The 27454-nt window shown below is 39.9% G+C and overlaps 2 protein-coding genes across 8 annotated transcripts in view; both read left to right on the forward strand.

Annotated features, from left to right (window-relative positions):
• Window positions 1-15665, forward strand: part of LOC135200307 (zinc finger protein OZF-like) — a 29034-nt gene extending 13369 nt beyond the window's left edge. For all 6 annotated transcript variants that reach the window (XM_064228849.1, XM_064228847.1, XM_064228845.1 and 3 more), the window contains exon 3: window positions 11987-15665. In XM_064228849.1, the coding sequence (XP_064084919.1) occupies window positions 12716-14221 (1506 nt within the window). In that variant the 5' untranslated portion in view covers window positions 11987-12715 and the 3' untranslated portion in view covers window positions 14222-15665. The remainder of the gene's footprint in view (window positions 1-11986) is intronic.
• Window positions 15666-22829: 7164 nt separating this feature from the next.
• The window catches only part of LOC135200308 (hematopoietic prostaglandin D synthase-like), a 533645-nt gene continuing 529020 nt past the window's right edge, over window positions 22830-27454 (forward strand). The window contains exon 1 of one of the 2 annotated variants that reach the window (XM_064228852.1): window positions 22830-22957. The gene's annotated coding sequence lies outside the window, so the exon portion shown is untranslated. The remainder of the gene's footprint in view (window positions 22958-27454) is intronic. The other variant, XM_064228854.1, reaches the window with a different exon arrangement.

The following is a 27454-nucleotide window of genomic DNA, read 5'->3' on the forward strand; positions in this document are numbered from 1 at the left end:
TTAGCCTTCCCTACGTTCCGTCCAAACCCTCCAACCCAGATCTTGAGGGCGGAGAGTGCAGCATCCTTAATAGACTGCTCAGCCTGTAATGCAAGGAATGTGTCAATACCAAGTAAATTCTTGAACATTATTCTAAATTATTATTGATTAAACAATGTAATTTAATTTAAAGAAATTTTAATTGATCATTTATTTTATCTCATTTCAATATTTGTTTTTTTTTTTTTTTTTTTTTTACAATAAACATAGAACCAGCAGTGCGGTAACTTATCGAAGAGGTAGCCTGATGTACTAAGTCCGTAGGCAGGCAAAACAGTTTTCATGATGCCAGACATGGAATCAGGAAGCAGCACTGCACAGGGGGCGTGGCCCCGACAAACGTCATGGCCGCACGGATCTTGCAGAGCAGCACTACAGCCGGCAACCAGACACTGAGAGGCCTGTAAGTGCAATAATATATAAGAACAATTGCACACACTTAATAGGATAATGGAATATATTTCTTTTCTTTTGTTTTATTTATTTTTTTTTTTTTTATTTATTTGTGTGCCGGAGCATTCCGGGCTATAAAGAAAAGAAAGGGTATATATATTCACATGTTAACGTCCCGGGGACTGTGTAAGGAAAAAAACCACCCGGAGTTGTACACCCGGAGCTGTATGACCCGGAGAGGGGGGTACACGAAGTAACCCGGGACGGCCACATGAACTCGCAAGTTCCGTGGCAAGAAAATAAAAATAAAAATAAAGATAAAAGTAATGATAATAATAAAAACTAAAATAACAAATATACTATCTCCGCCTACGGAAGAGTAACTTCCGTAAACATAACCCTCAATGACTCCGGGAGAGGCCGGAATCTAAACCCGCCTTATGCGGAGAGGGAATGTTTTAGGCGGGTGGATGTAAGCTCCGGGAGTGAAAGAAGCAGAGCGCAACAATCCACGGAAGCCGAGGCTGAAACGCAGTGCGACTAACAACTCCGGAGGCGGTCGGCTAAGAAGCGACACTCCCCAGCCCAAGGTCCTGGGAGACCCACTACATAGTTTTTAATACACCCAAATCATTAAAAGTAAGGTTTTCTTAGGATTTTTGAAGATTTTTTATGATGTTCCAGCTTACAACGATTTTTGGCTTACGACGGGCCTCAAGAATGGAACCCTCTTCGTAAACCAGGAACTGCCTGAAACTCTCTTTTATTCTCCATAAAAAATTTCAATTTTATTTTTATTAATATTTGTAACTGTTATAATTTATCACATTTATGAATTTAAATAATTTCAGTGTTAGACGCTGTATTGTACATGCTACCAAGGTTTGCTCGTAAGAAACTGAGTTTTTCTGTCTTTATTGTATGAACTGCAAAATGCCTGAAGCAATATCTTTTTTCATATCAGTTTGCATACTGAGAAATTTAATAATCTATATCAAAAGTTTAATTATTATTAAAATTATTATTATTCAGTAGGTAAAACCTATTCATTTAGTACTCGAAATTCAAGTTTCCAAAGAATATTGTGTTCATTAGGAAGAAGTAAGAGGAAATAAAGGGAAATACAGCAAGAAGAGATCCCACTTATTAAAGAAGAAAAAATAGATTAGTAAATAGATAAAATGTTTTAAAATGTAAGAAGAATAGTATTAGGGTATACGTGTAAGAGTTACATAATCAAAATATGGAATGTTATTCCATATATATAAAAGACTAAAACTAAAGAGGTCAACCAGATTGCTTGCAGGAATGTGATCAGACTAGAGACGCTAAGATGACGTATACAATAAACTAGGCTAAGGTGACGTGCCGTCACCTGTGGTCATTCATTTGTTTTGAAAACATTAGTCCAAGCTCCCTGCTTGAGACAACTACCCCGACCTATAATTCAAACGGCCTACGTGATTAGTAATGTGTCTCATTTGTATGTATGTTCATATGTTCGAGCTACTGTCTGCTTCCTTTATGACTTGTAACCGAGATGGTAGGAGAACAGAGTGGAATTAGCCATCATCGTTGGCAGAAGCGATCAAGCCATCGTCATTAGAAGACCTGTACAAATTTCCTCTGAACTTCATCACGTAATCTCAGAGAATATAAGGATATTTTTTATACTTCATGTTTTCTACTAGAACCTCACATCATTGCCGAATCATCATGAGTTTAACACATCGTCGTCATAACCAAAGAAGATAATACCGACTTCGTAAGTGATCTACAAACCCCAAGACACTCCAATGAGTATGGAAGTGCATAACCAACCGACTTAGCGTAAGATTATCGCAAGTCTAACATTACCTCATAGGGCGCCTTATTATACAAGGCAACAGCCCTAATATACCTAGTACATAATGCATTGCAATTTTGCTTGAACTTCTGAAGTTCCAGCTGCATGGCATCTTGTGGAAGCTGTTCCACAATCCAATTGTGTGAGGAATAAAATACCTCTGGAACTGAGAAGTTTAACAGCAAGACACATTTACTGCATATTGGTGCTGCTGTTCAACGAATCTGGTTGCTCTCGGCACAACAAAGGGGATCAGCTATAAATTGTGAATGTGAAAGATCTCTGTTGAAATACAACTTGTGAAAAAGTGACAAACAACAGGCTATCCGTTGATGGTCCAAGTCATAACTACTACTAGTATATTAGGAAACAGAAACCGACTACCACCAACCTCTCTATCTAAAAGAGATAAATCACTGGCAGAAGCAGACATCCCCACTGGAGAATAGTATTTCAGTAAAGGTAGAATAAGTGATCTAAATCAGGTTGCATAGGTTTTTTTCATCTTTGTAAATATATGAGGCCTTACGGACAATACTTAACTTTCATGTGGCATTTTCTGAAACTTTCATTAGATGTTTCTCAAAAGATAGATGTGAGTCAGAAGTTACATCTAGAATAGTTAAAGCTTCAGACTCATTCAGCAAAGTTCCATTCACCTGAAGGGAAAGAGGGGGTGGGAAATCTGTATAAGGTCTGCTAATCAATAGTATTTTTGTTTTTGTACATGAACTTCCCTGACAGATATATACTTAGCTATAGTCTCCGACGTTCCCGACAGAATTTCAAATCTCGCGGCACACGCGACAGGTAGGTCAGGTGGTCTACCTTACCCGCCGCTGGGTGGCGGATGTACGAACCACTCCCGTAAGCTTGTCAGATTTTTCTCTGTCGCGGGAACGATAACAACTGTTGTCGGTTCCTCTCGATAGTTTTTCGATTCTCGCTTGCCTGGAGTTAATTTGGACTTATTTTGGTGACGTATTCGCTTTGTTTGGCTTGGCATACGCTGATTGTGGACCGGTTTGATTTTGAGTTTGATTTTCTTTAACGATGTCTGATCTAGAATCGGTAGTTAAAACTTCGGTTTTGTTTAGGGTTTGCGTGAATGAAGGATGTAAGGTGAGGTTGCCGAAAGCTTCGGTAGACCCCCACACGGTTTGCATGAAATGCAGGGGGAATGAATGTGCTTTTGCTAACCCTTGTAATGAATGTAAGGGATTGAATGAAGAAGAATATAAGGCTCTCTCTTCTTATGTTAGGAAGTTGGAACGTGATAGAGTGCGTAAGGCTTCCTCTAGAAGTTCTAGCAGATCTAGAATGAGTGAGTTGGATGTGGATCCTAATAGTACTAACGTAGAATTAGAACCTTCTTCCCAAGTTGCAGCCCCGGCTCCCCGCACCGAAGCCGAAGATTCGCCTTCGGAGGCGGCAGCTCTGAAAGCCAAGAATCGTTCTATGGATCAGAAGATTCGTCAGTTGGAAGGTAAGGAGAGTGTTAGTGATCAGTGCAGTGTCCCCAGTGTTGTGGAGGGTGCGTCTGACCGGCTCCTTAGTGCCTCTAGGCCTAGACCTCTTCCAGACTCCCAGTTCCAGTGGAGTAGGAAAGTCGAAAGCCGCAGGAGGGCTAGGGAGAGCCCCCACCGGTCAGGCGTCCCCTCGGCAGATCCTGAAGTACGCTCCCAGGCTGCCTCGGATCGCTACAAGAAGGAGCTCCTACGCCAATGCTTCTCCTCTTCGTCGTCTCCCTCTCCGAAGAGAGGTTGGAACTCCCCGGATGCGTCGCGCCCGTTGAAGAGAGCTTGGAAGGCTCCCTGCAGTCCTTTGGCTTCTAGTCCGGAGTTTTTCCCGGAAGAATCGTCGGTGGAGGCGAAGAAACCCAAGAAATCCTGTGATCGTTCTTCTTCTCGCGCTCCGCGCTCGGCGCCTGCTTCCGAGGAAGAACAAGAAGATTCTCCTACGAGAGTACTCGCGGGACTTCAAGCTCAGATCACGGCGCTAGCAGACTCTCTAGCAGTTAGATCACGTAGGAAGAAGGACGTTTCTCTTCCGATCAAGAGATCTAGGCGCCGCTCTTCAGAGGATCGTTCTCCTTCATATGGTGAGGTTTCGTATAGGTGCTCGTGAGCGCCCTCGCTGTGAGCGCCCTCGCTCGAGTGAGCGCCCTCGCTCGCGTGAGCGCCCTCGCTCGCCTGGCTCTCTTTCGATTTCAAGACGCCAAACATCGGTAGGACGCTCTATGGAGAAAGAAGTTTTTTCTCCAGATTGGATTCCCGCTTCCGGTAAGCGCACTGCACCTGCTCATCACGCGATTTCTTCAACTCCCTCGCGTGAAACTTCTCCTCAGCAGCCTCAAGATTCTAGAAGGCGCCCTTATACAAGTAGGCGTTCTTCTTCCAGATGTCACTCTCCTCGAGTGTCGGATCGGACTTCTCTCCTGACAGGCATCTAGAGTCTGGTAGGAGTCGTGTGCATGATAGACGGCCTACTGTTAGCCGCTCCCCGCAAGGTAGGCGCCAAGAGCCTACTGCACATAGATCTCCTAGTAGGCGCTCGTCTCTTTTAAGGCGTCATACTCCTGATTATTCTCCTAGGGGCAGACAACAAGAGTCTTTCAAGCGCCCTTCTCCGTGTAGGCGCTCTCCCGCTTCTAGGCGCACTTCTCCTGACCGTTTGTCTCTTGGTAGGCACCAGGAATCCCGGAAGCACCCTTCTCCAAGTAGGCGCTCGTTAGTTTTGAAGCGCCCTTCTCCTGAATGTTACCCTCTTGTTAGACGTCAAGAGTCTCGCAAGCAGCCTTCTCCTCCTAGTAGGCGCATTTCGCCTTCCAGTCGGACTTCCGTTGATCGTACGCAACTGGACAGGTATGGAGAGCCGCGCAAGCGCTCTGCTCTCGATAGGCGCTCTTCTCCTGGCAGCCGCTCACCTCAGGATAGGCGCATAGAGTATAGTAGGCGCTCGCCTCCTCGTAAGCGCCCTGTGGATGTTTCCGAGGATTCTCGGAGTAGGAGCCCTACCTCTCCTTCGGCTGAGATTCAGTATACCTCGAAGAGGGAGTCTCATCGTAGACTTCCCAGATCTTCTCATCGTTCTCCAGTGGATGTGAACTCTTCTAAGAGAGGGCGTTCTCCAACCTCTCGCTCAACTCCTGCTAGGATCCCTTCGTCACCTAAGGATCTTCCGCACTCGCCTCGACAAGACGTCCTAGAAGGTTCGGATGAGGAACCGAACACTTCTGCTGCTGTCTCTTCTTACAAGAAGCTTACAGAGCTACTTTTACAAGTTTTGGGGATTCCCTTACGCCTACGGCTCCTCCTTCTCCTCACTCACTTTTTTCAACGGCGAAGACAGCGAAGAGTTCTTCTTGTGTGAGGATGAAGCCAACTCTTTCTATGAAGAAGGCACTGAGGAGTTTTGGTTCCTGGATGGCTTCCAAAGAAGAAGCGGGGAAAACGATGTTCGCTTTTCCTCCTTCGAAGTTATCAGGACGCGCTGGTTTCTGGTACGAAACAGGAGAGCCCTTAGGATTGGGTCTACCGTCTTCGGCTGATTCGGATTTTTCGGCACTGGTAGATTCGACAAGGAGAACTGCCCTTAACTCTGCTAAGACGACTTGGGCAATGAATGAATTGGATCATTTGCTCAAAGGTATGTTTAGAGTGCTAGAAGTATTTAACTTCCTTGATTGGTCGTTGGGAGTCCTAGCCAAGAAAATTGAAGTGCCAGAGTCAATTTCGCCAGAAGATCTTATGTGTGTGTCTTGTATGGACAAGTCGGTAAGAGACGGAGCGAGTGAAATCGCCTCCCTTTATGGGGCCGGGATCGTGAAGAAGAGGTCGGTTTATTGTTCCTTCTTAACGAAGTCGGTCTCCCATGCTCAGAGGTCTTCTTTGCTGTTTGCTCCTCTGTCTACTCAGTTGTTCCCGAAACATCGAGTGCAGGACATTTCGAGGTCACTTTCGGCCAAAGCCACCCAGGACCTTTTGGCACAGTCGGCAAGAAAACCTCGCCCTTCCTTCCCTACCAAGGCTAAGAAGGAAAAGGCAAGTGTTCGAGAACCTTTCGAGAGGGGCATCTTCATCAAGAACCTCTACGTTTAGAGGTCGTAGACCTTCAAGAAGGGGTAAGACTTTCGCCAAGTCTGTTAAAGCCCCCAAATAACTTGCAAGTCCTTCAATCAACGGTGGGCGCCAGACTCTTAGAGTTTGCAGAAGTCTGGGCCCAAAAAGGGGCGGATCCTTGGACCCTTTCTATTTTGAGGAGAGGTTACCTCATCCCTTTCGTCGAAAGACCTCCCTTGACGACCATCCCAAGGGAACTGACGGCCAGGTACAGAGACCCCATCATGAATCAAGCTCTCCATCTAGCAGTAGATCAGATGCTGGAGAAGGGGGCTATCGAACTAGTGACAGACCATCATTCATCGGGCTTCTACAACCGCCTTTTCCTAGTTCCGAAGTCCTCAGGGGGATGGAGACCGGTGTTGGATGTAAGCGCCCTGAACTTCTTCGTAGAAAAGAAGAAGTTCACGATGGAAACGCCTTCATCAGTGCTGGCAGCACTTCGTCCAGGGGACTGGATGGTTTCCTTGGATTTACAGGACGCTTACTTCCATGTACCGATCCATCCTTCCTCGAGGAAGTTTCTCAGATTCATGATGGGGGGGAAAATTTTTCAGTTCAGGGCTCTGTGTTTTCGGCCTCTCGACGGCCCCTCAAGTGTTCACAGGGATTTTGAGGAATGTGGCTCAATGGCTTCATTTGAAAGGGGTGAGGATATCCATGTACCTCGACGATTGGCTAATAAGGGCCAATTCAGAAGATCGTTGTTTGAAGGACTTACAAGTAACTTTAGAATTGACGAAGGCTTTGGGACTTCTCGTCAATTTCAAGAAGTCATCACTAATTCCCGAGCAAGAGTGTGTGTATCTCGGGATACAGATGAACTCTCTGAGTTTTCGGGCTTTTCCCTCGAGGAAAGGATAGCCCGAGGATTCGAGAGAGTAACAACCTTCTTAGGGAAAGAAGTATGCACAGTGAGGGAGTGGATGAGTCTGCTGGGGACGCTCTCCTCTCTGGAGCAATTCGTTTCCCTAGGAAGGTTGCACCTGAGACCACTCCAATTCTTTCTTCATCGGAATTGGAGTCGTCGTTCTCAGGATTTGACGTTCTCCCTGTCGTTATCCCAGGACATCAAGAAACATCTCTTATGGTGGACAGATCCCAACCTCTTTGCGAAGGACTGTTTCTTCAATCACAGACCCCCAACCTGGTGTTGTTCTCCGACGCGTCGGACATGGGGTGGGGTGCAACTCTGGGAACCAGCGAAGTGTCAGGTGCCTGGGTGGGGGACCAGGTAGCCTGGCACATCAACAGAAAGGAGTTGATGGCTGTGTGGTTGGCTCTGAAGGCTTTCGAGCCCAAAGTCAGAAGATCGGTAGTGCAGGTCAACGCGGACAACACTACAGCTCTGGCATACATCAGGAAACAGGGGGGGACGCATTCCTTCTCCCTGTACGAGACAGCAAGAGACCTTCTTCTGTGGGCAGAAGAAAGAGGAATCAAGCTTCTCACCAGGTTCGTGCAGGGAGAAAGGAATGTAAGAGCAGATCTCCTCAGCAGGAAAGATCAGGTCCTTCCCACAGAGTGGACCCTTCATCTGGATGTATGCCAGAGCCTGTGGAAGTTATGGGGCAGGCCACACATAGACCTCTTTGCCACGTCAAAGAACAAGAGGCTGGATCCTTACTGCTCTCCGATATCGGATCCAGAGGCAGTAGCAATAGATGCTCTTCTTCTAGACTGGAACGGACTCGACGTCTACGCGTTTCCCCCCTTCAAGATCCTGGGGCTAACCATCAAGAAGTTCGTAGAGTCCGATTCAACGAGAATGACCTTAATCGCTCCCTTTTGGCCGGCCCAAGAATGGTTCACAGAGGTACTGGAATGGTTGGTGGACCTTCCAAGATCGCTCCCGCTAAGGAGCGATCTACTCAGACAACCCCACTTCGACAGGTACCACAAAAATCTCCTCGCTCTCAGTCTGACTGGTTTCAGACTGTCCAAAGTTTGGTCAGAGCGAAAGGCTTTTCAGCAACAGCTGCTAAAGCAATCGCAAGAGCGAGGAGACCTTCCACCTTCCACCTTGCGTGTATACCAGTCAAAGTGGGATGTCTTCAGACGTTGGTGCAAGAGGAAGAACATTTCCTCTTCCAGTACCTCTGTGACCCAAATTGCGGATTTCCTTATTTTCCTCAAAGAAGAATGTCATCTGGTTGTGTCAACTATTAAGGGATACCGCAGTATGTTAGCGGCGGTATTTCGGCATAGAGGCTTAAATATATCCGATGATAAGGACCTGCATGATCTTATTAGATCATTTGAAACCATTAAGCGTCCTCATGTAGTACCGAACTGGAATCTAGACGTAGTCCTACAATTCCTTGGATCGTCTAGATTCGAACCTCCTGGCTTAGCCTCTTTCAAGGATTTGACGAAGAAGGCTATCTTCCTTTTGGCCCTAGCTACAGCTAAGAGAGTGAGTGAGCTCCAAGCTATTGAGGGCAATGTAGGGTTTAAGGAAGATTCTATGGTGTGTTCATTTCTTCCAAGTTTCCTGGCAAAGAATGAAAACCCATCACGCCCTTGGCCCAGGAGCTTTGAAGTTCGTAGTTTATCTTTTCTAGTAGGGGAAGAGCCTGAAAGAACTCTTTGCCCTATGATTATAGAAGTATTTCCTTAAGAGGAAGGAACAACTTAAGGCTAATCAAGATGTGCTTTGGTGCTCCGTAAAGGACCCCACTCGGCCCATGTCGAAGAATGCTCTTTCCTTTTTTCTGAGAAGTCTTATTACAGAGGCACATGTTGCCTGTAAGGAAGATCATTTTAGACTACTAAAAGTGAAAGCTCACGAGGTGAGAGCCATCGCAACTTCGCTTGCATTCAGAAAAAATATGTCTGTGCGGAACTTGATGGAGGCGACTTTTTGGAGATGCCTATCGGTTTTCGCAAACCACTACCTACGTGATGTAAAAATCACATATGATAAATGCTTCGCCTTGGGTCCTTTCGTATCGGCGGATTCGGTGCTGGGGCAGGGAGCTGAAACTTATCCTGTGTAAATTGTTTATATGTTACCCATATTTTATATTGTTGTTTTTTGGTTGTCTGAAAGAGGCTACAGGAGGCACCTCTTTTTGTCGTAATATTAACCCTTTGTATTTTGGTTAGGTGGTCTGGTGGGTTTTGGCTCCTTGCAGAGGTAGTGGTAAGGATCTGTTAGGTAAGCGGACAAGGTCCCTCTAACAGCATCCGACTTGGATTCTACCACAATAGGGGATCACATATCCCAGTGGTAGATCCGAGAGTCTTTCAGCATCAGGTCACGTCCTAGCTGTAGCTCTCCAGGCAATGCAGACTCAGAGATAGTATCTATGAAGTCTTCATCCTGAAAAGGTGAGAACCAAGGTTTTTATATCCTACAACATTAGTTGTTTCCCGTCTTACCTGTATTATTGAGCTGTCTCTTACCCTCCACCAAGGGTGCCAATCAGCTAAGTATATATCTGTCAGGGAAGTTCATGTACAAAAATGATATTGTTAAACTACAATAAAGTTTTGTACATACTTACCTGGCAGATATATACTTAGCTATAGTCTCCGACGTTCCCGACAGAATTTCAAATCTCGCGGCACACGCGACAGGTAGGTCAGGTGGTCTACCTTACCCGCCGCTGGGTGGCGGATGTACGAACCACTCCCGTAAGCTTGTCAGATTTTTCTCTTCCACCTGTCTCCTGAGGGGAGGCTGGGTGGGCCATTAATCGTATATATCTGCCAGGTAAGTATGTACAAAACTTTATTGTAGTTTAAATAATATCATTTTACTGGAGTTCAGCATATTGGTCATGGTTCACTAAAGATCACAACAACTCTCTGCTACCTACCTGTAAGGAAATAAAGATCTTCTCCACCCCAGCTATCAAGATTATCCAGAATTTCTTTAGCATCCCTAGAACGAAATGCAAGTTTTGTAAGGATAGATTCAGGATGACAGGTATCAAGGAGAGGGACATCCTCAGCTGATTGCTTAGCTTCAAAAGCTCAATGAAGCAGTCAACATTTTCCCTAAGGCCAGTAACCAATCTACCATCAGTGAATCAAATTAATAGTGCAAGGAGTTGTACTATTCATAGAGAGAAAAATAGGCTTGGCTTTACTGACTCACCTTTGACCGAGGATGTTGGTCTATAGTTTCCCTGTGGTATACTGTGGTATGACCCACTGTAGATAAAGTTATTCATAAAGGTGTATTAATTATCCTCTTTAAACAAATCTTTGCAGTGAAATGTTATCTCCAATTTGTATATATTGTCTTGGTATGGCTTGCTGTTGCATATGACTAAATCTTTATGGTCTGGACAATAGAATGAGAATCAGTAGTAAGACATTCAAAATCAACTACTGTATTGACATATTTTTCAAGTTTCAGCCCTTGGTGCCAGTTGGCTGAATTGTTATGTTCAGTGGGGTACCTCCAATTATCCATTAGAAATGGCACTGTAGTTCTGTGTGCATATTTATTGAATAATTCATTATTAAGATATTTTCCTGAAGGTTTCCAAATTTTGAGAATGTGCCAAAACTGCCGGACTTTCTGCTGCTTTCCTATTTAAACCTGGGAATGATTAGGGGATCATAGGAGTTGTTGTTATTTTCTTCAAATTGTACATTAAATCTTTGATTGATGAATTATACCATTTAAGCTCATATGTAAGTGACAAAAACTTATTTTTTTGTTTTTGTTTTTGCCTCAAGGTTCTGTTTTTATACCTTAAGATATTTGGCAGTTCCCTTTCCTTTTGGCTGAGTAATTTTGCTTGAAGAGCCCATGAGAATGTCACAGAGCAAGAAAAAGCTTCAGTTCAGGTCACTTTGACTGGAATTACAACTTTTAGCTTCACTTTCCTGTAAAAGGAATGGAGTATAGATATTTGCTCAGTTTTACTGACTGGGTCATTAAGATGACAATATAAATTTTATTTCTTTTAAAGGGATATTGCTTCGGAGCTTTTAGATTCACATTCTTTATACCTAATAGATGGGTAAAGTTAAATTTTCCCTCAACAGTCAAATTTTTATTGTTCAGGAATCATTTACCATTCCCAACTGTAAAGCATCATTTGTGGCCTTCATTCTGGGATGTGTTTCCAGTGGTAACTAGGTTACATGCCTGACTAAAATGGTAAGTGCAGATGCCTTCTGGAGGTCAACAACCCACTTACACTTTCAAGGTTCATATTTTCTTGCAACAGAATCCCAGTCCTCTTGATCACCTGTTGTGTTTAGGAGTTATGAGTATATCTCTCCTCCCAGTTACTTCTTTGGTTCCTGGAAGCCATATATAAAAGTAATTACTTTTTAGTAAAAGAAATGTAATTTTCTTAAAAGTGAAGTAATATCCCACTGTTTTGTTGAGCTGCTCAGACCACACAAGAAGGGAGGCAGTTAGACACTACAGTATTGAATAGTAATGTGGAGTGCTGGGATTCATGCAGATGCACAAACAGGCACTGGTAAAGTAATGGGTTTATGTATATTGAAAAAATTTATAATCTTTAAAAATGGAGTATTTGATTTTGATCTGTTTTATGTATAGGTTGCTTACATCAACTTTTTCCTGTAATTGGGGTGTATTCTCTAATTTCAGATCTTTACTTCCATTGAAAAAGAAAAAACAGTGAAGTCTCTAAAGATGTAAGGAGCATCGCCGAGGATTCTGCGTTTTTTAAATCTTGTGGTGAAGGTTAGATGTTATAAATAAATTACCTTAACTGTGGTGAAGGTTAATGTTATAAGTAAATTACCATAACCCCAAAATTGATAATGATATTAAAGTCATGTCTTACTGTATAGTCCTTAGCAACACGCATTTCTAGTTCCCTGTACTACAGTACAATTCAGTACAGAGGTATATGAAATGTTTTCATCAGAAATGAAGTATTCTTATAAAATGGAAATATTATCCGGCATTTGTAATAGTACATTTTTTGTGTATAATTCTTCATTTGACAGATTTTCAGTAAGTTATTAATTGAAGCACTTTATGCCATTTTTGTTGAACACTTAAATTGTTTTAGTTAGATCCTTACTGTGTGAAGGGTTAAAAAAAATAGCAAAGTGCCATCAACTTTTAAAATTGGAATGTTTTGTACAGATAAGTGGCATTTGTATCGACAAAAACTGTAAAAAGGTATGACCTTTGTAGTATTTGAGAACAGAACTGGACAGCATGAAGTAAATGTACAGGTTTATGTTTTTTGAGTCCTGTTGTATGTGTTTAATGGTTTGAAGTTTAAGGGATTGATTGTTTTTAGAGTTTGTAGAGTTGGGAAAGCAATAAAAGGGACACTAAATTTTAGTGGACACAAAATTCAAAATGAATCCAGAAATTTCCATAGAATTTCCTTTCAAAAGTGAAATTGAAGAGCCATCGTCACCTCAAACCAGTCATGAAAGCAAGTGTATGGTTGGTTGTACTCCAACAGTTAGTGATGGCTGCATAGACATCAAGATAGAGCCAGAAGTATCCAGCTCCCCATGCAAAGTTTTCTCAGGAGTGCATGAGGAACACTCACTAACTAGCAGAAAGGAAGCCAGCGAAGAAGGAAGTGTAAATGTATGGATAGGTGTTCAAGATGAATGTAACTTACATTTAGCATCATGTAGGAAAGAGAAAGACATACTATTTGAAAATCCACAGAAAATTCAAAGGGAAAAAGAAGGTATAAGTGAGAATAGAAATTCACAGGAGGTTCTTGAGAATCATGCAATCCATAGTAAAGAGAAACCATATATATGCACTGATTGTGGGAAAAGGTTTTCTCAGAAAATTCATCTTGCATATCATATGAGGATCCATACTGGTGAAAAGCCTTTCAAATGTGAAGAGTGTGGGAAAGCATTCTCACAAAAAATTCATCTTACAAATCATATGAGAGTTCACAGTGGAGAGAAGCCGTTCGGATGCAGTGAATGCGGGAAAGCCTTCTCTAGGAAGTTTTTGCTTAAGACTCATATGGAGGGTCACAATGAAGAAAAGTCCTTCTGTTGCTCAGAATGTGGGAAAACATTTTCTCAGGAATTAAAGCTTGTAAATCATGTTAGGATTCACACTAAGGAGAAGCCATTCAGATGCAATGAATGTGGGAAAACCTTTTCTCAGGAAGGTTATCTTTGGCGTCATGTGAATAATCACACTATAGAGAGGCTGTTCAGGTGCAGTGAATGTGGGAAAGCATTTTCTCGGAAAAGTTCTCTGAGGAGTCATATGAATACTCACACTGGAGAGAAGCCATTTAGCTGCAGTAAATGCAGAAAATCCTTTTCTCAGAAAAGTGTTCTCAACAGACATATGACGGGTCACACTGGAGTGAAGTCTTTTATTTGCTCTGAATGTGGGAGTGCATTTTCCCTGGAGACTCAGCTCACAAATCATATGAGAATTCACAGTGGAGAGAAGCCATTCACATGCAGTGAATGTGGTAAAGCGTTTTCTTGGAAAAGTTCTCTTTCTAGCCATATGACCAGTCACACTGGAGACAAGCCATTTAGGTGCAATGAGTGTGGGAAAGTCTTTTCTTCCAAAAGTTCTCTTAGATGTCATATAAATAGTCACACTGGAGAGAAACCGTTTAGATGCAGTGAATGCGGAAAAACCTTTTCACAGAAGAGTTTCCTCAGGAGGCATTTGAATAGTCATGCTGGAGTGAAATCTTTCAGTTGCTCTGAATGTGGGAAAGCATTTACTCAGAAAAGTACCCTTATAGATCATATGAGTAGTCACACTGGTGAGATCTCATTCAGATGTAATGAATGTGGCAAAGGCTTTTCTTGGAGAAGTTCTTTTAGGAAACATATGAATACCTGCAGTCACACCAGGTAGAAGACTTTCTGTTGCTCTGGATGTGAGTAAACATTTTGTAAGAGAATTCATCTTACCAATCATTTATGAAGATTCAGACTGGAGAGCAGCCATTCAGATGTAACAGTTGTGTGAAAGCATTTTCACTGAAATTTACTGGAAATTGTCACACAAAAGAAAAGCAGTTCATTTACTTGGCATGTGAGGAATATACTTTTCTTCAAAAATCTTTCTTGTAGATCATCTAAGGACTCACACTTGTGAGATGCCATTTAGATGTCGTGAATTTACTCAGGAAACTTGCATAGCAAAATGGAGGGACAGAGTTCAGTTGTAACAAACGTGAGTCTTCTCAGAAGTATAATCTTTTAAGTCATATCATTCAAGTAGTCATAACTCCTGCCCAACCAGGAACCTTTACCCACGGGTGCTTACAGACCACTAAAGCAAGGCATCCCCCTTCCCACAGGACTTCCTTATCCTTGGAAGCACAAGGAATACTACTAGGGCAAGAGGAATGGGAGGATATTTACTCAGATAATTATAGGTATAGATCATACTGAGATTCACAGTAATGACTAGCCTTTCAGATGCAATTAATGCAGGAACGCATTTTATCTGGAAATAATCTCAGACTTCATGGATGTCATTGGAGAAAAGTCTTCCAGATGCATAGTAAGGGGAAACCTATTCTTAGAAAAATGACTGGTCAAAACATACGAGGCTTCACATAGAGAGGAACCATTCAGCTGTAGTTTTGGGAAAACTATAGTGGTCTCAGAGCTTGCAACAGTTCACATATGCAAATAAATAAAAAGAAGTGATTGTCGTTAAAGAAACTTAGAACTAAGAGGGAAAAGCACCATTCCATGGTGATTTGATAGGCAAAAAGTCTTTTAGAGAAGCACTTTGTAGAAGAGAGTATCTGCAAAAGTATGAAAAGTATTATGTATTATGGAATATTGCTAGTAAATTATTTAAGTTTCTCAAATCATACTTCTCAGAAAATTTTGGCATTAAGACAGAACAACCACAAGAATTTATATACTAGCTGTGCCATGTATGAAGAGGAACATTGTTTAAATTAATGCATCTCAGAAGAGACATCTTAGAGAACAGAAGCCAGCTCTCACATGGTGCATGAAAATTTACTGGGGTGATATGAAGTTACCTATACATAGTATGGAACACTTTCATTTTCGTGCACAAAGTAAATCTCATATCAGAATAAGCTAAGTAATATTTTCATAATGAGGGAATTTGTTATAGAGTATTTAGGATCTGTTATAGTTACCGTCTTGATTTAGTTTAGTTTTGCTTGCTTGTTTTGTTATCATTGTTATAGTATGTTAACATTTTTGTTTTTGTTTATGCTACTGTCTTGTTGATTTTTCACAGAATAACATGATGTGTTTATGTTGAGACACTGTATTATCTTAACATGTTTAAATGTTTATGTATTTTATATGTGTGTTTTACTCTGATCACTTTGTTCAAATTTTTCATTGCAAAATATGCAATTAAACTATAAATAAAGACTGCACATGGATAAAGGAAAGAAAGTACGTACAATCATAAAAAAATTTGCAAAGAACAGTAAAACTGTAATGAATGACATTTTCTATGTTATAGAAAGAATTAAATGCATCATGGTTGTGCGTGACAATTTAGAAAGAGGTGCTACAGAGATGCAGACCTGGACTTAAGACCACTGTGTGTTATGAAGCCTTTTACAAGTATATACATTCTCCATTACTTATAGTCACAAGAATTCTGTCAGCTAACATGTAAAAGGATAGAAGGAGAATAGTAAAAGCAGGGACTTGGTGGGTTGACTAACACAGGGCCTACTTTCATGGAACAGGGCCAAACATCATAAGATGACAAATATGATTACATACTAAATTTTAGTGCGATGAATGTATTTTGGTATAAATTGAACATCATTTTCAGAAATGAAAATTATGAATTTAAATTTTTTCCAGCATATTTATATAATGCAACAACCAGAGGAATATATAAGTATATTCCATGAGAATAAATTCTTATTTCCTCCATATTCAGGTAGTATTTATTTCATTGTTACAACCTACAGGTCAGACCATTCATGCAGTTAAGGTGAAAACCTTTGGAAGTTGTGTTACCCACATACATGACCTTTTATGCAGTACATACATATAAATATTAAGCCACAAATATCTTGGGTATAAATTACTCCCATGGGGAATTGTAATTGATAAGTGCCTCTGGGCCTGCCCAAGATTTGAATTTAGGTCTTTATTGTAGATACAGTGATAGGTTCTTGACCTGTCCATTTCTTTCTTTCTCTTTACCTTCAGCTGAGAACCCTAATATGTAGATAATCTACAGACTCTAAACCCAAGAGGGCTCCAAAAAGAAATCAGCCTGCAGAGAGGTTTTAGGAAAAGGTGATAAATAAATTTGAGGGAATAGAACCAGACACTGAAGGAGGAAAGCAGTGATGGTTTTGAAAATGAAGTCACAGGTAAAGTTGAAGAAAATAAAAATGATAAGGATAAAGTAACCTCTGCTAAACCACCAGGCATAATCAGCCCTTCTGCTAAGCTTGACCTACGCACTGTTTGAAGAGGGAGTGGACAGAAAAAGTTGCTTGAGTGTACCTCCAACCTCCAAGAAAGGGAACCCTAATCCACAGGAGTGGGAGGGGTAGTGGCACCATCATATATTGAAGAACAGTGGTTTATTTTGAAATGACTCTCTCTGAAAGAGATTCATACCAGGCTAGTGAATCTTTTCTACACACAAGAAAGTACAAATTGAAAAGAGTAAGAAGAGGAGAGTATTCAGTGTTATTAAGTGTATGCTAGGAGTAAAAGATATGAATATGCCAGACTATTCTGGGTTGGTTTAGGCATTGGAAAAGGTCTGTGACCGGAGAGGGAGCCAACAACATTCTGGTAAGCCATAGAAGGGCCTTTATGTCTTTAGTGGTAGAATATCAACAGGCGGATGGTGCCGTAGCTAACCTAGAGCCTACTAAATATCTGATGTCACTTAAAAGATTTTAACTCTCACCCTGCCATTAGTTAGTGCTGTAATGTACTGTCCAATATATACTGTATTACATATATAATAATGTTTGGATACTGTGAAGAATCATAAACTATGTAAATACTTCAGTAAGCCCAACAATTATCAAGAGACCTAAGAAGCAGGAAAATCATGATCCAAGGTGTATTAAACAGGGATGAGTGATTGAAGTAGCCAATAAAATTCCCAGTTTAATTTGAAATTTTTTTTTTATTGGTCTCACTCAGGCTGACATAAAAGGAACTTGAAGGCAGAGATCCAGGTGTATAAGGGCCAATCCCTGAAGAGATGAGATGATTCTACGTCTGTCACAGAGTCCTGATCCTCCAGGAAAGGAAGTCAGCATTTAGTTGTCATACTACATATAACCAGGGGCATAAATGACATGAAAAGAAGTACCGAAGCAGGCTGACAGGTAGCAGGAGATTTACATCTTAGTCTGGGTAATTCAAAGTTGTCCTTTCTTCAAGTTGAAAGTCTATAAAAAAATTGAACAAAATTCAATTACATTGTATTTCAATAATTATCTAGTGATACTGTATTCGATATTTTATTAAATTAAATCAGAGTTTTAGAAAAAGTATAGTTTTGCATGAAATTTCTGTAAATTACTGGTAATAATAATTTGGAAAAATAGTAAGATTGACTAGGCACATTTCTTTCAGAACAAAACTGATTTTAGAAACCTTAAAACATGTGTATAAAAAATTGTTTATCTCTCAAAGTTTCAACCACACATGGAAGGGTTAGCTGCAAGGTACTATAGACATTTCAAACATAAATAGAGCCAAGATTCACGATAAGTAGCATGCCATTTCCCCTCTCTTGAATATGGCCTGTCCAATAGGACTTGTATTGTCTACAAATATGGATACCGTATACTGTGTACCACATACTACTGACAATACAATACATATTTAAATTTTTCCATATTTTGTAAAAATGAAATGCAATTCGTCAAACCTTGCCAAAGTTACATTACAAAGTACGAAGTATATTTTAAAGTTAATTTAGTCTTTGAAAATGCTTCTCGGGTATTGAGCAACAGAGGCTATTCATATCCCAAAGAAAAAGTGTTATGAGATACACCACCCATCAATATCCATACAGTGCTTTTTAACCAAAAAATTTTTTTAAAGGAAATTGCATTAAAACCAAAATTCAAATTGTAGATTAAAAGCAAGGCCTTGGTTAAAAGCAACAAGGGCAATATTATTTTGTAAAAAATCTGTTATAATATTACAACCTTACAGCTAGAATACTAGTATAAATCAAGTGTTTAGTATACTAATGATATACAGGTTTTTGTATTCTAACATGTTTTACTTCGTGGAGGCATTCCATACGCAAAAATTCGGGTGTAGCATGGGTATTCCTTTAAGTCCTGTTTTAGCCAATCTATACATAGAATACTTTGAAGCTATAGTAATAAATGAAAAAAAAAAAAACATGCTGTGGATGAGGTATGTAGATGATATTCTAGCATTTTGGGATTATAGATGGGACAATACCAACAAATTCCTTTGAATATTAAATACATTAGTGACCAGCATCAAATTTAGTTTAATTGGAAACAGACAACAAAATTCCTTTTCTTGATGTTTTGATAATTAAACACAACAGAATGCAAATTTACCATACACAGAAAACTAACGTTCTCGCTTTCATACATTCACTAATTTAGCCATCATGACACTTATATCAAGATAGGGGTAGCCAGAAACTATTCTTAAGTCTTACAAATTTGTTCCCCAGATTTCTTGTTTGTATCCGTCCGCCGATTACCTAGCAGACGAAACCCGTGGCCAACTAAATTGTAGGAGCTCCGTTATTTATTATAAGTTTTTATAAGAATCCTACCAATTCTTGAGTTTATGCTAGGCCTCTTTTATTCATTTCTACCACCTCTACCGAGACGAAGCCCTTGGCCAGGCCGCGCAATACCTTTTGCCCGACCCTTAATCCCTCCGCCAAGGTAAGAAGTAGGTAGTTCCCTGACTCGACCCTGCCCGACCATGAATCCATGATTTTCGATCCCACTATGTATATAAACATTCATTATGTCCGCTTCCACGTCGTATCCCGTGCACGTGCAATTTGCCGCCGCCATTCCAGTTACTAGTATACCGTACCTAAACTGTAGGCACTCCAAAGGGTAGGTCAACATGCCAATTTTCCACAAGGCTAGGCCGCGCTGTTTTCTTTACCTTCACTAAATTTTGAGCCCTTTTACGTAGTTAGGCTATTGTAATATTGGAGTTTAATAGGTTGTCCGTTTACTTAGCATTACTAGTTGGGATTAGTTTACTTTAATTGTACTTTAACCGGGTCGAAACTTAATTGAATTCCGGGACCAAACTGCACCGCCCTGGGAATTTTATGGCCTTGGTTTCATTTATTCATAGTCCTCATTAGATTAATTGCATTTACTTAAATTACTCTTACCTGGCGTGAAATTCCGAGGCCGCTTCCCCCCACCCAAAAACCCCGGTTTCCCACTGGGTCCCCCTTTACCGTTTGATGTTTTTTTAGGCTTTATTTTCACCGGGTCAACTACAAAAACGTTGTTACAAAGCAATTGTTAATCCTTTGGATTTTCTGACACAAGTCTGAAAACACTTTATGCGCACGGAAGAATTGTGTGCTTAACAGCCCGTTGCATACTGTATTACCAGAGAACCCTCAATGGAAGGAATTATCCTCGTAATTTTCTAGAGTATATTCCTTTAATCTTCCCACTGAGTGAAACCAATTTCCCACAAGAGAGAGAGAGAGAGCATTCTCTGAAATATATGTAGTACTTACTTTCTATATTTTGGCATTTTTATGGGCTTCTTTTATGTTATATATATATATATATATATATATATATATATATATATATATATATATATATATATATATATATATATATATATTATATATATATATATATATATATATATATATATATATATATATATATATATATATATATATATATATATATATATATATATATATATATATATATATATATGACTGGTAAAAATGTTCTGTAACAACAGAATTCCATCTAATAAAAGGAGCCCATAAAAACACCAAAATGTAGAGAGAAAGTACTATATTTCAGAGACTGCTGTCTCTCTCTTCAGGTATATGAATGAGAAAAGTTTACAGAAAAGGTGGTATTTTATACCAAGAGATCCGTCCACAAGTAAGCCAATTTAGGTCACCCCCGCTGATAATCTTCCTTTAATCTTCTTAAGCGTTGGTTGAATGAAAACTTCGTCGACGACATCTGAGATCCACCCGCCTTTTGAGATGTTCATTACCTGCTTCTCTTTTATTAAGGCCGATTCCATAAAAGAGAAGCAGGTAATGAACATCTCAAAAGGCGGGTGGATCTCAGATGTCATCGACGAAGTTTTCATTCAATCAACGCTTAAGAAGATTAAAGGAAGATTATCAGCGGGGGTGGCCTAAATTGGCTTACTTGTGGACGGATCTCTTGGTATAAATACCACCTTTTCTGTAAACTTTTCTCATTCATATACCTGAAGAGAGAGACCGCAGTCTCTGAAATATAGTACTTTTCTCTCTACATTTTGGTGTTTTTTATGGGCTCCTTTTATTAGATATATATATTATATATATATATATATATATATATATATATATATATATTATATATATATATATATATATATATATATATATAGTGTAAGTGTATGAATAAAGCAGACTATATTTTGTGATCTAAAACGGCTTGCTTCATGTGTGCTTATGTGTAAGTACATTTATGCAGACTGTCTTATGAAAATCCCTGCTATGTTTTATCCGTATATATAGCTTCATTATCATCCATTTTGACAGCAGTCATGCAAGATGTCGTGACTGAGTGAAAAAGCCGAACCAATCACCAATTATATAAGCACCCAATCATCGGTCGCGACTGGACGAATCACCTTTGCCGTGTCAGGTAACGAAAGTAAATTCCCCGCCTGATGCTTGCATGCAAATGATGTTCCTAAGGTTATTTTTGTATAGACGACTTGACTTTCCGTTGTGATTAGTGTCACTTATCCCGGAAATAAAACTGTTATCGTTATGTGCAGAAAGACAAGCGAATCATTTCGTTCTTATTATCAGCTTACATTTCTGCGCAGCCAGAATGAGTAGATGGAATGTCTTTCGTATTTATGTAGAATAGCTTGTCTCTTGGTTTTTATTTAGTTTCTAATGTGATAATGTGAGTTTTGCTGTTTTACTCTCTGCATTATTATCTTCTCGTCCGAACCATTAGCGATTCATTTTGGATAAGATTTTTCCGATTCTACAATTTTCTCCAGAAAGAAATGAACTGAAGGTATGTCCACGAATTCGCGCGGCCGTAAAACTGTCCTTGCTCGATGGTGGTGGTCGGGTTTGTTGCGAGAAGGAAGGGGGCCGTGGAATCGTGGATTTTCTCTGTCTCGATTAGCAGGTAGTAAACGGATGTTCACACGAATCATTAAACAGTAGCTCTAACAGGATGTGGAAATGTCCGTCTCTCAAGCAGCAAGTGAGACAACATTTTTTGTACCTTTGCAGTTGATATCTATCCTAGTGGCTATAAAACCAGCAAGAGTACCCTAACCCCGTCAACTTCATTTTATCTAAAATCTATACCTTATTCCAAACGATTTTCCTTTATCTCGCTTGGAACAAATGTCGCTGACCATGGTATATTTTTTCTTCTTCTGCTAACAGCTACGATTATTCACCATTATCAGATGACAATTTAATTTTCTCCCAGGAAAGGCTACTTATTAAAGGTAATTTGCCTTATATTGTGATCAAAATAAATAATTAATCAAACGCCTAATTGGTTTATTACTCAGTACTTGGTCTTCAGTTTATTGTAAGTCAAAAATTATCGAGAAAATACTTGGTAACTGAAGTTTAAATATATTCATACTCAAGTGACGAGTAACTACCGAATGCGACCAACTTCGGTGTATAACTTCAGTTAATTTTCGCGTAGCCATTGAGTTTGCGGTAGCCAAAACTCGTTCGTAATATATTAGCCTTGGTTATCTACGTGAAGCAAGGCTATTATATTTGATTTGAAAAGTAGTGTTACTTTTTCTGGAAGTTGTAAGTGGAAGCGCTGCCTCTTATGTAACAGAAATGTTCAAGCTAAAGTTGTGAAGGTTTTCAGACATCGGCGGTTAAAAAAAAAAGTATTCTCACAATTTTCTAGTATTCAAGGTGCCTTTCGTTTCATTCACAAGCAAGAACACTATTTCCCTTTTTGTTTGTTGTGAAAAATTCAAACGACTCGTATAATTAACACGAAGCATCGTGAAAGAAAAAGTAAAAAGTGGCTGATCTGAATAAACCCCAGATCAGTAGTAAATGCTCTAGTATTTGAAATGACTCCTAGACTATTAGCAAGACCACCGAGAAATCTCGGTGGTCTTGCTATTAGAACGATGTTGAAGTTTGGCTGTAACTTTGAAATCAAACAAACGAATGCGAGGTGTAGGTCACCTGTACGATACGTTTTCCCGGGTTGGCAACAATCCCATTCTAGCCTTGTCCCTCCTCAGATCCTTTGCATACGTTTCCCGACAGTGTTAGTGTTTTGAGTGAAAATATCTTCCATTTGGTTTTAAGTCACGAGTCCTCTTTTACAAAGTTGACATTACTACAATCGTTAAGGTAAGGAGTTAAGAAGTGAATATGTTCGCACGGCTGTCATTTACCTTGTGACATTATTTCTTGAAAAAAATCTAGTAGTTAGGCTTCAAATTGATAGACCGATTAGCTGTATTTCATTAGATCTAATGGGTCTGTCGAGAGCTAATTGCAGTGTGTAATCGATTTTACAATCAAGGACCTAATTATTGTTTCAGTTTTATGTGGTGCCTTTTGTCCCCAAACGGATGCCCTGGTATCAGGTATCAAAGTCATTGTGTAAGTTGTAGTAGCCTCATTTTCCCTCAGTGATTCCCAAGCTATACTACTATTTGTTTATAATTCGGTTTTATCTCTTTGCCGAGTTACGACAGCTAAACTCATTTCTGGTATATATTATTTATGTAAAATTACCCGGATAATCATTGCTACGAGAGAATTAGATTAGAGTGTTTAAAGTAAATTTTGTGTCGAGCATCACACTTCATTATGGCACTTGTTACCTCGTGGTGGAAGGCCAATCATCGATGACATCTAGTTACGTGGTTCAGTGCTTCCTGTGAAGCCGTGGGGTTTTGTCTTTGTTTATTGTTTTGATGTCTCTTTATTTTAGCACACTGTGATTAGGGGATTGGGCAGCTCATATTCAAACAAAGCGGGTTTGAGGAAACAGTCATTAGTTTTGAGAGTAGTAGAGTTTGCATTACCCTAAGTTTGTTTTGGCATAGTTTGAGCATGACTATTTTTTAACGATAAGGTTGAAAGCTTAGCCATCTGCTTAAAAATGTTGTTACATAAAACAAGAAATATGTGTTATTTGTAAGACGTGTTTGTTTATTGGTGCGTAGGAAAGAAAATTATACTCCCTTGGATGCAGGAAATGTCGCTTATGCTTCATTTTGCGGTTGGGAGAGAGCTTGGCAAGTGAGGAATTGCCAGGGGTACAAGTAAAGGAGTAATCGACTCTTTTTACCACCATAAGAATTATGTTGCACAAAATCTCAATTTTTTCTAAGGAAATTTTCAACGTTGTAAATTTGGAAGTATTATATGCAATGACCTTTGCACGAGCGATTTCGTTCGACAAGAAAAGAAAAAAAAAATAAAAAGCTTTTTTCCTTGACATTTAATTAGGCACGATTATAGTCTCAGGAAAATTTGGTACGCGCTAACCCATCAGTTACATGGTAGGAATTATGATGTTATTACTATGGATAAACATTAAGTAATTAGCTTGTACTTGATGCCATAAATTCCTTTATGTACACAAAGAAGATTTATTCTATTATAAAGTTGTTTTAATTATTGTAGAGTTGAACGGTGTCTAGATGAAGACTAGACATATGGTTATTTTGCAATATACGGGAACTCATTATAAGAGGATAAAAAGCATCGCTTTTTCGATTGACTTATAACAGAAAACGTTTTCATTTACAAAGTGCTGAGCATTACTAGAAAACTGTCACTGCATGCTTTTTATTTCCGTATGCCAAATTTTCCTGTACTGAAGAAGAATCATACTGTCGAAATCAGCATGCGCATGGGACTTCATATGGTATTTGACAGTATGCCACCACCCTCCCCCCAACACACACACACTTCGGCAAGTGGTTTGAAAATATTCTTCACATTTTATTGTCAAATAATCCCATTGATATTTATATTAGCGGGCGTCAATCTTAACAAGAGTGGCTCTAGAGAGCAAAAAAATGGCCACAGCCACATCCGTACCATAACCGGTGGGTGAACTAGATGTGAACTTCCAGATCTCGTAAAATCTTCCTATTCACTGTGCACTTCACCGGTATGTATATCCTTTGTATCCACTTTTACGCGTCACCTACTCCGACGTGTTGTTGGTATATATACGATACTTTGGGCCTCGAGGGGCTATAGTAGATTCACATCAACCATGCATTTGATGTCTAGGCCAGTCCGTTGCTAACTAATCACAGGCCTGGAAGCTCTGTCTCTCTCGAGAGTTCACATAGGCAGGATGTAGGTTCCATCTCTCCTGAGGGTACTTTTGAAAGACGTATCCCTCAGGAAAGGCGGAACAAAGATCCTACCCATGATAACTCTCTCGAGAGACAGTTTCCAGCCCTTGCGTGGCTTATCAACAGCCAGTCAGGAACGTCGTAAGGGACTGGCCTAGACATGAAATGCACGGTTGATGTGAATCTGCTATAGTACTGAACACGACATCCCTAGAAGCCTTGTAAAGGTGGATACATACCGGTTAATACCCCATTCGCCTGTGTATCTTGAGCTGATTTCCAAACTTCCTGTTTTAATATTAGGCTGAGACCTTTCCTTTCCCGTGCTTCTTACACACCATTTGCTCAGTGTTTACTAGGCCCATCCCTCTTACACGTTTATTATTTTTTACCACTACTAGTACACATCTCCCATTTTTCAGTATATGACAACATGCTAAAAATGTAAAATAAATATTGAATACAATCAATCTTAAAATTTTGTCCAAGGTTCGTTCCCCTCAGCAGTTGGCAGTCGAGTCACTTTGTATAAAGCAGGTAGTTCCGAAGCTCAAACTGCCTTCACCCCTCTTTTCTTAGAATAAGTTTACCCAAGATTTTTAATGTTTCTCCTTGTCACTCGTATTATTATTCGTTCCGCTTGGATAGTAATATCTTTCTCCTGACATTTTAAACTCAATGTTTGTATTTGGTTTTAGCTTATTTTTTTTATTCCTAGTAATTTAAGATGTTTTAATGTATTTGTATATACTTTTTATACATTTTTTTATTCCTAGTAATTTAAGATGTTTTAATGTATTTGTATATACTTTTTATACCTTTGATAATGAGGCTAGGCCTTGAAACGTTAGCAATAAACCATGCAGATGCCTAAGATGTCTTCCTCAAGTTCCTAATAGCTTCACACACACACACACACACACACACACATTCGTATTCAAACAGACTATCCCTCATTTTCATCGTCGACTGAAAGCGGAATCCGAATGTAAAGTAGGTGTGTCGGTTAGAGATTGATGCAATTCAGACCTATGAATATATTCATACAATTGCCGTTTGTCAGAATTTCGGGTCCATTCCTGAATATGAGTGTATAATATATATATATATATATATAATATATTATATATATATATATAATATATATATATATATGTGTGTGTGTGTGTGTGTGTGTGTGTGTACCTGATTGTTAGTCGACCACGTGGGTGGCAGCGGAGATGGGAGAGAGGGAAAAGAGAAGGGGAAAAATAACTGGTGGGGAAGATCGGCTTTCCTGTACTTCTAATGAAAGGAGGTGGGTCTTGAGGGAATCTGCTAAGCTGGAGCGAAATCTATGTATCGGATATTACTCTCTCTCTTGCACCTCATCTAACATGCAGCCACCATAAGTCATTACTGTGCGAGCGCATTGTAGGCTGTCTCTCCATGAGATTGAAGTTCTCAAGATGTCGACATTCAAGTTTTGTGCACCGAAGTGAATCTAGTTAAATGGTAATAGTTATGACTTTTTACTCTTTTGCTAATGTTCTTAAGTAAAAAGCCCATGTGCACGCGTATGTATATAGGTCTAAGTACATTTCTCTAAAAGCCCATTCACATCCATATGCACATATTGCACACAAATTTTATAGGCTCAGTATCATTATCTATACGTATCTTTACATGAGTCCATCGGATGGTCGCTAACACAGTCAAAGAGCAGTCACAAAGGAGAGCGTCTGGAAATTGGATGAGACTAGAGACCTTGGTGCACAGTATGTTCCTAGTATTCAGTATGGTTCGCCTTCGTCTTGAACGTGGAACGTCTTAATTGCAAATATCTCAACTCCAATACGATGGTGTGTTGTTCTTTTTATTCCTGCCTTTTATTCACAGATGTCTTGTCATTCAAACTTTCCTCTCTTCCTTTCACGTTTATTTTTTCTAGGCTGTCATCCACGCCTGTCTTTTTCTGTCACTCGGGTGTATCTATCCTCTGTGAATTGCCATTCGTGTCCATCCTCTGTCGTTCTGACATCCTTGATCATCCTTTCTGTTCCAATCTTTTACGTCTGTCTTTCTGGCTTTTCGTTATTGCCTACACTTTCCGGGTCCTCCGACAGCCGGCAGATAGGCTCGAATGACTGGCTACTGGTCTGTTCGTATTATATCCTCGGACATTTGCAACCTCTTATTTAGCAAAAGAACTGCGTAGTAGTTTCCCCTGGTGGATTTAAGTGATCTTACTCGTGGTGTTAGATCATGGTCTCACTAGTGATGAGCAACGTTTTTAACGGACAAAATCAACTGGAACCTGGGGTTTTGAATAGCCTGTCTCGACGCTCTAGTGTTTACATGGATGCGTTCGCTGTGGAAGTAAACTGCCTATATATTTGGTAAGTGTTAGCTTTTAAACACCAATAGCGACCCCTTAGAAGACCAGTAAGCTCGTAAACCGGTCTGGTAACACACCTATGAGATGAATCAATAATTAGTTGCAGACTATCAAAATGCTAATTGAAGAATTCCTTTGCTTTACTAG

The sequence above is a fragment of the Macrobrachium nipponense genome, chromosome 26 (assembly GCF_015104395.2).
Source record: "Macrobrachium nipponense isolate FS-2020 chromosome 26, ASM1510439v2, whole genome shotgun sequence".
Classification (NCBI taxonomy): domain Eukaryota; kingdom Metazoa; phylum Arthropoda; class Malacostraca; order Decapoda; family Palaemonidae; genus Macrobrachium; species Macrobrachium nipponense.